Source organism: Hippocampus zosterae, chromosome 19 (genome assembly GCF_025434085.1).
Source record: "Hippocampus zosterae strain Florida chromosome 19, ASM2543408v3, whole genome shotgun sequence".
Classification (NCBI taxonomy): Eukaryota; Metazoa; Chordata; class Actinopteri; order Syngnathiformes; family Syngnathidae; genus Hippocampus; species Hippocampus zosterae.
Genome location: NC_067469.1, coordinates 7,869,183 through 7,881,414, shown reverse-complemented (window position 1 = coordinate 7,881,414; position 12,232 = coordinate 7,869,183). Strand labels below are relative to the sequence as shown.

The 12,232-nt window shown below is 44.1% G+C and overlaps 2 protein-coding genes across 5 annotated transcripts in view; one reads left to right on the top strand and one right to left on the bottom strand.

Annotated features, from left to right (window-relative positions):
• Window positions 1–919: 919 nt before the first annotated feature.
• ccnk (cyclin K) lies at window positions 920–8,380 on the bottom strand. 4 transcript variants are annotated; one of them, XM_052052754.1, is made up of 11 exons: window positions 8,315–8,380; window positions 4,775–5,016; window positions 4,618–4,699; window positions 4,289–4,420; window positions 4,092–4,197; window positions 3,941–3,998; window positions 2,889–3,061; window positions 2,610–2,815; window positions 2,512–2,542; window positions 2,359–2,430; window positions 920–1,985 (listed from the first exon to the last, which is right to left on the bottom strand). In XM_052052754.1, exons 2-11 carry the CDS (start codon window positions 4,924–4,926, stop codon window positions 1,444–1,446), a joined length of 1,554 nt encoding a protein of 517 aa, XP_051908714.1. In that variant the 5' UTR covers window positions 4,927–5,016; window positions 8,315–8,380; the 3' UTR covers window positions 920–1,443. The 4 variants fall into 4 exon arrangements, with proteins under 4 accessions (XP_051908714.1, XP_051908710.1, XP_051908711.1 ...); XM_052052750.1 differs by lacking the exon at window positions 8,315–8,380 and adding an exon at window positions 5,541–5,695; XM_052052751.1 differs by lacking the exon at window positions 8,315–8,380 and adding an exon at window positions 5,541–5,695 and having other exon boundaries at window positions 2,889–3,058.
• Window positions 8,381–10,885: 2,505 nt separating this feature from the next.
• bcl11bb (BCL11 transcription factor B b) overlaps window positions 10,886–12,232 on the top strand; it is a 36,600-nt gene continuing 35,253 nt past the window's right edge. The window contains exon 1 of the mRNA XM_052052731.1: window positions 10,886–11,641. Coding sequence (XP_051908691.1) covers window positions 11,578–11,641 — 64 coding nt within the window. The 5' untranslated portion in view covers window positions 10,886–11,577. The remainder of the gene's footprint in view (window positions 11,642–12,232) is intronic.

Here is a 12,232-nt window from a genome sequence, read left to right as displayed (position 1 = left end):
TCCGCTTGCTTCATTTTTGCACCGATTCTGCCCCCCGGTGGCACCACTGGGAAAGTACATTTACATTAGTACGTCATTTTTGGGACGCAATTGTGCTGGTCAAAGTAATTTCATTGCAAAGTACTTCTTTTTATTATGCAACTTATTTTGGTTCAGAATTAACTACTTTTACTTTATTACGTTAAGCTCACCCAATTTAAGTGTCTCAAAAACGTAGATCACTTATGTTCTGACTGTACACTGGGTGGCAGTGTTGCTACAAAATAAAATAATGTTGAGCTGGAAAAGGAAGGAGACTGAATAGTACCAACTAGTGTTCGACTATAAATAGCTTGGAAAGAAAATACAATCTACACACAATCTACAATGCATCCACTAGATGGAGCTACGCTCCTTCCGTTCGACTCGAGGCGTTCATGACCGCCTCCGAAAAACGTATATTAACGATTGAACGATAGAATTTATTTTGTGATTTCCTGGCTTGATTTTCTCTTTGGATGCATTATTTTCAATTTTTGTAGTTTCATTGAAGGAATCGTTAATTTAAGTTTTTCAGAGGCGGTCATGAACGCATCTCGAGTGGAACAGAAGAAAAGGCACGAAGACGGACAAATATACATTACCTGTTAAGACTGTGAAAAGCATGAATAAAGTGGGTGTTTTAAAAAAATCAACACCACAGCTCTCCTTCTTTCAGAGCTGCAACAGAAACATATTTAATAAAGCAGCGACAGTCCACTGAACCAACAGCAAGTTCTAACATTGGAAGCATGTCTCCAGCAAGGAGCCATCTTGGGGTCGACATATCGTCATGACCATACAACAAAAGGCACCTTATAGTGCGGAAAATACCGTACTTAACACTGATTAAAAAAATTTTTTTTTTAATTGGCTGGGTTTTTTGGTGGGGGGGGGTGGGGGGGGGGGCAAGTAAACTTATCTAGATTTGTCTAGCATGTCTAGTCATTGTAATATTTAAGGGTGAGGTTCAACAAGGGGATTTTTTTTCCTGGAAACATCACAATTATCATTTGTAATGCATGGCAAAAATCTGTCTTATACAGGCTTTTAGAGGTCAAACTTTAAAGACAAATCCAAATCTCAAAAACCTGATGAGCTAGGAAAACTGTTACGACCAATAAATGACTCCAACAGTTCACTCACGACACAACAACGGAATCAAATTGAACAAAAAAAAAGCCATTTATTTTTTTCCCAAGTGCCAATTTGACACAAATCCAAAGGTGAGAAGGGGAAGCAGAAAGGCGCCTTTAAGGCACATGAGGGTGGAAAAGTTCACCTGGTCCGCAAAAACCCTGACGAGACGACAAGACTACTTACTACACACCGTGGAAGTGAACCCACCAAACCAAAGTATGACTCCGGCAAGAAGAAAATAACTCTACTAACTTTCAGGGTCTATTCAGTGACGCTCATCTCATCTCATCTCATCCAGCCGCCGCGATTCATGGGCATGCCAGGGGGCGGGGGCAGGGGAACCTGCGACTGACCTTGCGGCACGGGTGGAGGTGGGTACCCGGCAGGGGGGAGGCCGATGGGCGGGGGCACGTGCGTTGGTGGCATGTGCGGCGGCGGAGGGAAGCTGGTGTAGCCCGGCGGCGGGTAGCTGGGAGGCATGGCCGGCGGCGGGTAGCCTGTGGGCGGAGGATGGGTCGGTGGGGGGGCGGTGGGCGGCGGGTACACGTGATAGGGCGGCATTGGGGGGGCGTAGGTGGGCGGCATGGGGGGCACATAGGCGGGCGCGTCCGTCTTCATCATGGACTGCAGGCTCTGGTAACCCTCGCCCGACATGTACGAGCCGCTGGTAGACATGACGTAGTTGGAAGGCGGCGGCGGGGGCGGCCGGTGAGGGAGGGGAGGGGGCGCGTGGGGTTGGGTGGGCGGCGGCGCGTGAGGGGGCGGAGGGGCTGCTTCGCTTGGGGGTTCCGCTTCGGCGGGAGGGGCGGGGGCGGCGGGCTTGCGGTCTGGAATGGAAAAGAAAACCATGCAATACAAACATTTCCACTCCACGACACCCATACACATACACAACAGTGAAAGAATACCCCCCCCCCCCCCCGCCTCAAATCGGACTTTATCTCAGCATGTTGCAAATTTTACTAAGAACTAAACATTTTATTTCGGAAAGGGAACAAACTAGAAGAATGAAGTTCTCCATTTGGACTTTTTTCCGCCCTCCCCACAATGGAGCATTTTTGTAAAAATATCCCAAAGCTCAAAAAGTTCTTTTTCTGAACGTACATAATTTTTGACAAGATCTTTTGAGGGTATGTGTTGTTCTTTTATAAGGAAGGCAAAGAAGAGGCCTGAGGTTTTTATTTTTGTGCATGTATGTACCAGGCGGCGGCTGCGAGGTGGGCAACGGTGGCATGGGGCTCTCCAGTCGAGGAATCTTTGATCCAACTTGTTCTGAAGATAAAAGATATGTTCAAATATTAAAAGCGTGATCAATGGATATTATTCAAAGAGATGGGGGGAGGGGCGCTGTACCTGGAGGCTTTGGTTCTTCCTTGGGGGAGGTCTGCGTGGAGAACCAAGATTTTAGTGACCGGAGGCAAGAAAAGGATGCAAATGAGGCGCTCGCTCACGTGTGCTCGTTTGAGTTGTCGGGTGGGGCTGCCGCCCTGCGGGGACGCCTTCTTGGCCGGCGGTGGGGGCGGGTTGGCGGTTAACGGCGGCGCCGGAGGGGTGGGGGTCAGGGCGGGGGCGGCGGGCGCCCGCTCCTTTTCTTGCATCTGCTGGGGGATGGGCTTGTTGCCGTGGGAGTACAAGTCCAGGATCTGATGGCAGATGTCTGACACACAACATTGGCCTTTCCTTTCCAACTTTGTTCGACAGCGTCTTTAATGTTGCGCTTATGGCGGTACCTTCCAGAAGCTCGACGGGGACGTCCTGGACAAACTGCTCCCACCAGCGGCGGGACGACTGCTTGGCCGTCCACTCCTGGATGTCGAACTTGCACAGGCGGCCCGCCAGGTACATGACGGCCACGGCGATGATTTCCGGCTCCCACTGGAGCGACAGCATGGTGCACAGGCTGCTGGGTGGAGGGCCGTTTGGTTACTACAGGGCTGCTGGAAGCCTCACCCGTTGTTGTAGAAGATCAATATATATATATTTTTGCATACGCCAAGTGTGTTTCCTGATAAATACATGAAAGAGACTGCAATTTCTCCTGCAATCTTGCAAAGAAAAAAAAAAAGAGTCCAAAAATAAAAACAAAACTGGTCATTTTTCAAATTATTTAGACAGAAAAAAAACGCACAATGATAAGGGCAGGGATGGATGGCGATGGCTAGTGATGAAAAAAGCAGAAAGGGGCGTGGCCTGGACGGGGCGACCAATCACAACAAGTAAGACGTCATCCACATCCAATCGCAGGGCTGTTTACAATCGGAAGATGAAAGACTGATGGGGAGATCTTGTGAAAATTTGACGAAAAGGTACCTGATCCCCGTAAAATTTTCAACGGATTTAGACGATTCACAAAAATGAATTTTTGTGAATTTTATTTCTTAAAATGGCGGATTTTCGCGTATCCGCGGAAAATTGCCATCCCTGTAAGGGGAGAGAAAAGGGACGATACCTTGAGACAATTTGCAAGTTCACATTTTTTCCAGAAGAAAATGACATTTTAGTATGATTACAACTTTTTATGTTGTCAGCAAGTAGTTTCTCGAAAGTACTATTTTACGTCAGCACTATTCTTCTCCTAATCCCACTTTGTCCTCCAAGTTGTGCACATTTGATTATTCTGCCTGTCACTATACATCGCTGGCATAAATGATTTTTAAATTGACTAAATAATTGAATTTGGGAACAAATTCAAGTGAATCTGACAGCACAGCCAGCCTGGTGGCGTTTCCCCGTCGTAGCTCAAAGGTGATGAATGCGAGCGGTCGCATGACACCGGCCTCACCTGTCGTTGACAAAGGTCCAAGCCATCTGGAGAACCTTGCACACTTTATTCTTCTCCCCTTTCGCAAACGCATGACGTCAAACGTTAATTGGCAACGCTCAATGACAACAATGGCCATGTTCGCGTGACGATAGAATATCACCGTGCCGACCTTTGAGCTGCTTCACGTAACGCAGGAGGAACATGTACGGGTGCTCCACCTGCAGGTCGAACTTGATCGTCTGCAAAAGGATTCGCTCCAAGACCATGACTTCCTCCTGCAACAAACAGAGACGCAGCGTTTTGCTCGCATCTTTTTCGAGCAACGGCGGTCAACTTATTTCCCACAAAAATGGTTGCGAGGTGCACCTTGGGGTCGTCTCCAAACTGAGCAAACTGCACGTCGTTGAGCAAACTGCGTGCCGTCTTGATGATGTCTTTACACTTTTTGGGCGTTTCCTCCACTTTGCCCGCCAGAAAGAGACAACAAGCGCCCGTCACCTCAAACACAAACATTGCGTTAACGCTTCATTTTCTGAAAACTATTTTCTTAGTTAAAAAAAAAATAATAACAAATCTGAGAATTAGACTTGTAACATTTTTCTACGAATGCATTTTCCTAGAGAAAAAATATTTTCCTTAAAAAAATTGCAACTTGTTCACTCAATGAAAAAAAAAATATATAATACACAACTTACATATCTGGGAAACTGCTTGAAAGAGTGAAACATATAGAAACGGTGGAAGTAGATGATGCCGGTGGCCAGTGTGTCATAATGTCTGCCAGTTGTCAAGGAAGCAAAACACAGACGCAAGACGTGCTACTTTTGAAACGCAGGTCAAAGAAGAGGATACAGTCCAAGTCGGGTGCCCACGTCGAATATGAAGCGGGCCCCCTCTCTGCGGTAGCGAGCTTCAGTGCCCGGGTCGAGGCCTTCCGACTGAGATGGTGTGTGCGCCAAATCCTTCTTGTCCCAATACCAGCACGGCTTGATGTGGTCCAACATGGCCTGTTGGCTCGCCGCTGCATTTTCTTTCGACTCCTTCGTCGGCTGGGGGGAGGGCACTGAGGACGAGGGGCCGGCGTTGACCGCCTGCTAAAGGGTGGGGGAACAAAAACACCACACATTCACACCATGAAAGTATATCTATATTATGTTTTAAACGTTTTTATCTATTTTTATTCCACACTGCACTACACAAGCTTATCACCTCTCATTACATACTTTCAAAGTTTATTAAGTGTCTCGTGAGTTGAGCAAAAAAAAACCTAATTCCTGTCGGGTACAGACCATCATGACATGATTAAGAGGCTCGATATTCCCACATTCATTACGTCAATACATTCAATTATGCTCACAATTAGCACATCAACCTGAACAACTACGTGAGGTCACCACGCACTGACATTAAATTACTGAACACCCCGCACTTGTTCAGGCTATTTAAAAAGCGAAATAATTGAGGTAGAAAAATTGAACGTTTTACTTTGTCATTAATGCGTTGCTGGCGAGCTAACGAGTTAGCATGCTAAGCTCGTTTCGAAAGCGTCACGGCGATTAGAAAAAAAAGCCAATAATTGCCAACATTTGCAAGTTTCTAAAGACGGACCGTGTCCTACCTTTAACATTAAGTCGCCGCGTAAAGAAAAACCTTCCCGACGACTTGCAAGAACAATGGCTGGTCAACTTCAAATATACTAGCAAGCGGCATCCATTGTGACTGGAAAGAACGCCGCCATGACGGATTCCAACGGATGTTGCGTAATATGACGTCATTAAGCACGTTTGGCGATACTTGGAAGTATGGCACGCAAATTTATGCGTCATGAACATCGGAGATAGAAATTGAATTGATTTTGCGCGCTTATACATCGCCAAGTTTCGAAACCTACGACGACGACAAAAAAAAAAAATCCCAACCACGACTGAACAAGATGTGCCAATTGGCGTTAATTTTTTGTTTTTAAGCCTTTCATATGTCTGCTGCATTTTATTACGATTATTTTCTTTTCATAATAATAATAATAATAATAATATTGTACTGTTATCGTTTAAGGCACTTTTCTGTATAGTAGCTGCACTTGCAATTACGAACACTAGACGGAGCCAAATAACTACTTGTCAATTTGGACAAACCGATGTTTTATTTAATCAAATGTGACACCTGACACCGTTTGTAAAAATGAATTTCAGATCCAAGTAAAAGAGGACAAGTGGCGTCTAATTTAATCAAATGTGACTCTTGACAGCATTCACAATTATTACTCATACTACAATGACAGAAATGTATTTTGCTTTGTGCTCTAGCTTAAATTATTCGTCGCGCTCGAATCAGCGAGAAATGCGTTATGCTTTGAAAGGGTACACATGCACATTGTATTTCTGCAGTAATTTTCATTGAGAAGATTGGCATAGTGCTGCACGTCAAAATACAGTTATACACACTGTATGTAAAATACATAATCAACCATACAGTCTCAGTAATATATTTTCACCCTTCCTAAGTCATGTCTATTGTCATTATTTAGAGCCTGAGCAACGACTGTCATGCAAAACCATGCTAATTTGGCTACTAATAATTTCCGAAACAATTAAAATTGACATGTCATGAAGAAACACTACCTGCCGTGAAAAAAAACAAAATTGACATTGGTCGACCCGCCTTGATTCATCTGTACATGGCGGGCACACCTCTGAGACACACCCGCAGTGAATCATTTAGGCCCCCCTATTAAAATCTGCATTCATTATAAATTCATCGGTGCTCGGACAAATCCTCTTAACTGGTGGATGGAAAAGGAGTAAAAGCGTCATCTGCTTGTATCGCCCGTAGCAAGGGAGCATCTCAATGTGTCACTCACGTCAACACACACGCGCGCGCACGCGCACACACACACACACACACACACACACACACACACACACACACACACACACACACACACACACACACACACACACACACACACACACACACACACACACACACACACACACTCCCGGATTCCACAGTAAATCAGCTTATGAATAATATATCTATCTACTTTCTTTATTAATATTAAACATTGCATAATGAAGCGCTGCGCCTTCAGATGAGTGCAATATTCATATTTCCATGAAGTGGACCTCTCATTGTTTATGTCATGCTGAGCTTTGACGCATCCAAATGGGCGAGGCCTTTGACCCCAAGGGTGCCACATTCATGTCTTTTCTTTTTTAACCTACTTTGGACTCATAAAAACTGCATTGTTGTGCACTGTTTGTCCTCGTATCTGTTGGCCTATTTTTATTTTTCATTTTTGGAGAGTATAATTTTTTTGCCAGATTTGAAAATGTATTTTATTTTTCAAAAGGGCAACTTAAGGTTTTTACAAGTAATTTAATTTTTCCTTTTTTAAAATTAATTTCTCACTCGTCCTATATTTATTTAACATGTACGTTTTTTAATTGTCCTTTTTGTAAGAACGAAGGTTAAAATGAAGGTAAAAAATCACTGGTTAAAGCTTTTACGATCTGGATGGTTTCACCCAGGAACAGACCATTTACACATCCACAGCTCCTATAGGGAAATGTTTATTTATTTGGAATTGTATTTGCAACAAAGTGACCAGGCTCATTTACTGGCTTGTGTTTGACGTCCGAAGTTGCTGTGTGTCATTTGAGCGCGCCAAAACTTTTTTGCTCTTCGCCCGGTTTCTTCGAAACCCCCCGAGGTGCGTTCAGGTACCCAACGGCTTGACAGCGGCACTCAGCATGCCCCCTCGGAGGCAACACTTTGGACTTAAAACATTTCTCGTGTCCACAAACGGTATTTGTGGTGTATGCCGCGCACCCCGTGTGCAGGCTAAACTGCCTGCGCATACAAGCTATAATGGAGACATTGATGTATTATTGAGCGCACCCATGGGTGAGGATCAAGGGAGCCGGGGAGAGTGTGTGTGAACTCGGGTTTGTGTTATTTTTTTTCCTTTAGTATCTGCTGGAGTCGCTGCTTGCAACAAGAACAAAATAAAATAAATGAAATCTGAAAGCACTCGCCAAAAAGTTTGGAAGTGTGTACAACTACAGATTGCTGCCAGTTGGGGGCGCCAGTTAAATTTTCAGCCGCACATTTGGTTTCACAATTTGTCCATGTGTCCAGTACAGCGGTGCTTAGAGATATGAGCGAGCAGACAGTGAGTTTTTCGATATACAACGCTGGTTTCTTTTTTTGTCACTGCCAGTTGAAGTTCACTGTCAAACTAAACATAAAACAAAGAACCTTCCACATATTGAGGAAACAACCACATACAGTAGTGTTGCCCGAGGAACGTATGTTTAGCTTTATGCTAGCAAGTAATACAAAACGCTAAAGGTGGGCGACCAAAATAAATAAATAAAATAAGAAACTTACCAACAGAGCGAGACAAAACAGAGAAGCCTGACGATTCTCCAAACAGCGTTCCGATTACCTGAGATGAAAAAGAACAAGTGTCAAGGTTTGCGCCTATAAAGGATGGTGCACAGTATGGGATTGGAAGAAAAAAAAAACCTATGTGACTACAACTACTCAAATAAAAATAAAATATTTTTATACAGTATTTGTACTGTACTAATGAGCAGCATCATTAGTACAGTACAGTACAGGCTGTTATAACACGTTGAGCAACCCATACTTGACCACAAAGTGGAACAACACATTGAGACTGATAATATACAGTTAGGGCATCTTGGTTTGGAGCCGTTTTGCTACCTCAATGCTTACCAAGATATTTTGCAGAAGAACTCAATGCAACAGGACAATGACCCAAAGCACAGAAGTAAATCAACAACAGCATGGCTTCAACAGATGAAAAGACGCCTTATGGAGTGGCCTAGTCAGAGTGCTGACCTCAACCCGATACAGATGCCGTGGCATGATCTCAAGAGAGCGATTCACACCAAATATCCCAAGAACATTGCTGAACTGAAACAGATTTGCAAAGAGGAATGATCCAAAATCGAACATTGTTCAGGTCTGATCTGGAACTACAGGAAACTTTTGGTTGAGGTTATCACTGCCAAAGAAGGGTCAACCAAAAATTAAATCCAAGGGTTCGCTTACTTTTTTCGATCACGCACTGTGAACGTTTACATGCTGTGTTGAACAAAAATGCAATTTATATATATTCTTTATCCTCTATACAGAACAAGTAATCTTGGAAAGGCTTGACGAGGAAGGACGGCCTTTGTCGTGCCATCTCTGTCCTCCGTCGCGCGAGCGCGTCTGCCGAGGTTACGTCTACTTGAGCCAGAGCCAAGATGACATTTCATTTATATAAATAATTAGTGGCTCTGAAAGTCCCCGAGGCCTTCCCCGCAGCAATCAAACTTCTAATGCTCTTAAAATTGCTCACCATCTTTTATTAATGGCCCGGCGTTAAATGTATCGCCACTGTGGCGAGCAGGAGAGCAAACCCTTCTTCTTCTGCTTCTTGTGCTCCACCAGGAAATGGTGTCAACATTTAAACGGCACTCTTTTATATTGGACAATGTATTGCTACTGCGTTGGATCAGGTCACGGATGGTGAATGATAACGGCTCATTAGTGCTTTTTAATAGCCTTGGTCTTCATAAAGCACATAGCAATAACATAATTAAATGCAATGAAAATCATTAAATGGTGAATTGATTGCGACACTTTCTGGTTGGCATCACTTCCCCACCGGGGGCAGTATAATACAGTCAAAAGACACCAATGAAGAAGACTTTCACAGCAACGGCACAATGGTCAGTCAAAAAAATCTATAAAATCGACAAAACCTGTAATATCTGATTAAAAAATACTATTGGGTATTTTGTATATAACTCAGGCTCTTCTAAGTTAAAAATAAAAATTAAAAAAAGAGCAACATGTTTTTTTTTTTACTTAAGTACTTTACAGAGACTGTGCTTCTCACTTTGAAAGATTTCAATCACTACCTCTATTTAAATCTGTTTAAAAAAAAAAAAATCAGTACTTCTATTCAAGTACAGGGTGTGAGTACTTTCGCCACCTCTGAAGCTCCAGACAAGCAAACCATGAAAAGAGGCGACAGCTTGGACATGTTTAGCAAGGGGCCTACTCGACCAGGTCAACAGAGGGCGCTGTTGACTCATAACATGCGTGTCGATGGTCACGGCATCGGCCAAGCGGCAGCGCTTTTCACAGTCCGTGCCAACTACTTCACTGCAAACTTAAAAGGATTTTTCATTACTTTTAATTTATGCTCTTTAATGTAAGAAAAACGACATTTAAAATTGTGCATACAACACTAAATATAAAATTACATATAATTTTTAAAAAGTCATACGTTTTCCTGTTTTGTCAACATTCGGTGTGATGTTTACAGCGCCACTTGCTGCAAACAATGGCAGTTTAAAGTTATTCATCAAAATGTAAATTCAATAAATACATATATAAAAAGCCTAAATATTTCAAGAGAGGTCAGAAAATTAATTTCTGAAGGAAGTCATTTCCTAATGTACCCTTCCCCCCACGATAGTGACTTTTTCCAGATTCCAATTGACTAAATTGACTTCTGATTGGCTCAAACCCCAGCGTGACCTGCATTAATTTTTACAATTAGAAGTATTATTCAAATCATCTGTATGTTTTAACTTTAGATTTAAGCGTGACGGTAAAAAAAAAAAAAAAAAAAGCTATCGGTCAATTTCTTCCTGCTTCTGACTGGCCAAAATGGTAGGGGTGGATTACAGCGCCTCCTGTAGGTCTGGCATGCATGTAGCACACATACTCATTCATGTCAATTATTTTACACTGGAAGCCTTTTGTTGCAAATAATAAAAATTAAAAAAAAACGGGGTGGGCATGTGCAGCCCCAACCCTTGGCCCGACTTAATCCGGCCATGCCAGGCACAACCCTGACACACACACACACACGCACGCACACACACACACACACACGCGGGGTCGTCCTCTTAAACAAGACCCAACAGGGAAAGCCGGAGAAAACATTTGGACTCTCTTGTTGGACAAGGAGGAAGAAGAGGAGGAGGAGGAGGAGGAGGTGTCTTGTCTGCCCCGTGCATTCTCTCTCGCTCGCTCTTTCTCTGCCTCGCTCTTTCTTTCTCTCTCTCCATCAGCGAGTCTCCCGCCACAGGAGCCAAGAGTTGCCGTTCCGAGCGCCGATGCCAAAACGCACACAAGGAGCCGGTGCCAAAGGGCCATTTTTTTTTCTCCCCTGAACGCACCACTACCACCACCAGCAGCAGCAGCAGCGAAAAAGAAGAGGACGGTGCTTGCGGCAAGGATCCTAAATTTACACTGACAAGAAAGACGCGTCGCAAAACGCAGGATTTTGCAGCTTTCTGTTTTGCTTTCGGCATTGTGGGTTCTCACTCCTTTCCACCCCCCTCCGCCCCCCGCCCCCCTTGCTGCGCGCGCCCAGGTGTTTTTTGTTTGCCTCCGAAAGAAGGGACAGCGTGCAGCGTGCATCCTTCTCGCCCCCCCACCCCTAAACTTGTGCGGCAATTATCGAGGAAGAAAAGCAGATCAAATCCAATTCACATTTAAAGAAAAAAAAGGAGGAGTAAGTTGTCCGCGCTCCAGCCGAGAGCCACCAGCGGACCGACAAGACGGTCCGAGCCGACTCCAAGTGCCGTTCACCGGGCGATGCCAGAGTAAATGCCGGGGCGATGTCCCGCCGCAAGCAGGTGAACCCGCAGCACTTGTCGTTGAGCCACCGGGAGACGGCACCAGGTGAGACGCACGCCGAACCTTTCACGACATCTTTTCTGTGGCTGGCACGAAAAAAAAAACACACACACACCGCGCGTCGATTTTTTTTTTTTACTTGAGCGAATTCCAAAACTCTAATTTTCTCATGTTGGATTTCGACACGTGGATCTCTCGACAAACATCACAAAACACACCTGAAATATCCCAACCGCGGTACAGAAGACGTTTCGTTAAACTTCCTCGTTTATTTAGGAGCGAGAGAAACTTGTCTTTTCTCTTGAAACGACGTCCGGCGATAATCTCACCGCAAGTATTGTTTGGACAGAAATTATTTGCGTACAAAAACGTCAACTATCTCATTTGACCAATGTCGTGTGCATTGCACGTGCACCTCACGCCAATTGCACGCGTTCGTCACGTTTAAGTTACTTTGGCTTCTTATTGCAATCATCATCATCACACACACACACACACGCACGCAAATGTTGCATAAAAGTTTGTTTAACCACAAGAAATCATGCATGACGAGATAAGAACTTTGGCTCATTTCATTTCTTAAAAGAATTTTATCTTGACAAAGCCATTTGTGATTCTACACACTTTTATCTATTT

Bases quoted from the DNA above. Each gene is read 5' to 3' on its own strand.
- ccnk (XM_052052750.1), bottom strand. The intron at 4,421-4,617 runs GTAAGTTGTGTA...TTTGTGTTTGAG, and splicing joins TCAAGCAGTTTCCCAGATAT to GTGACGGGCGCTTGTTGTCT. The intron at 2,816-2,888 runs GTACCGCCATAA...GTTGTGTGTCAG, and splicing joins CCCCGTCGAGCTTCTGGAAG to ACATCTGCCATCAGATCCTG.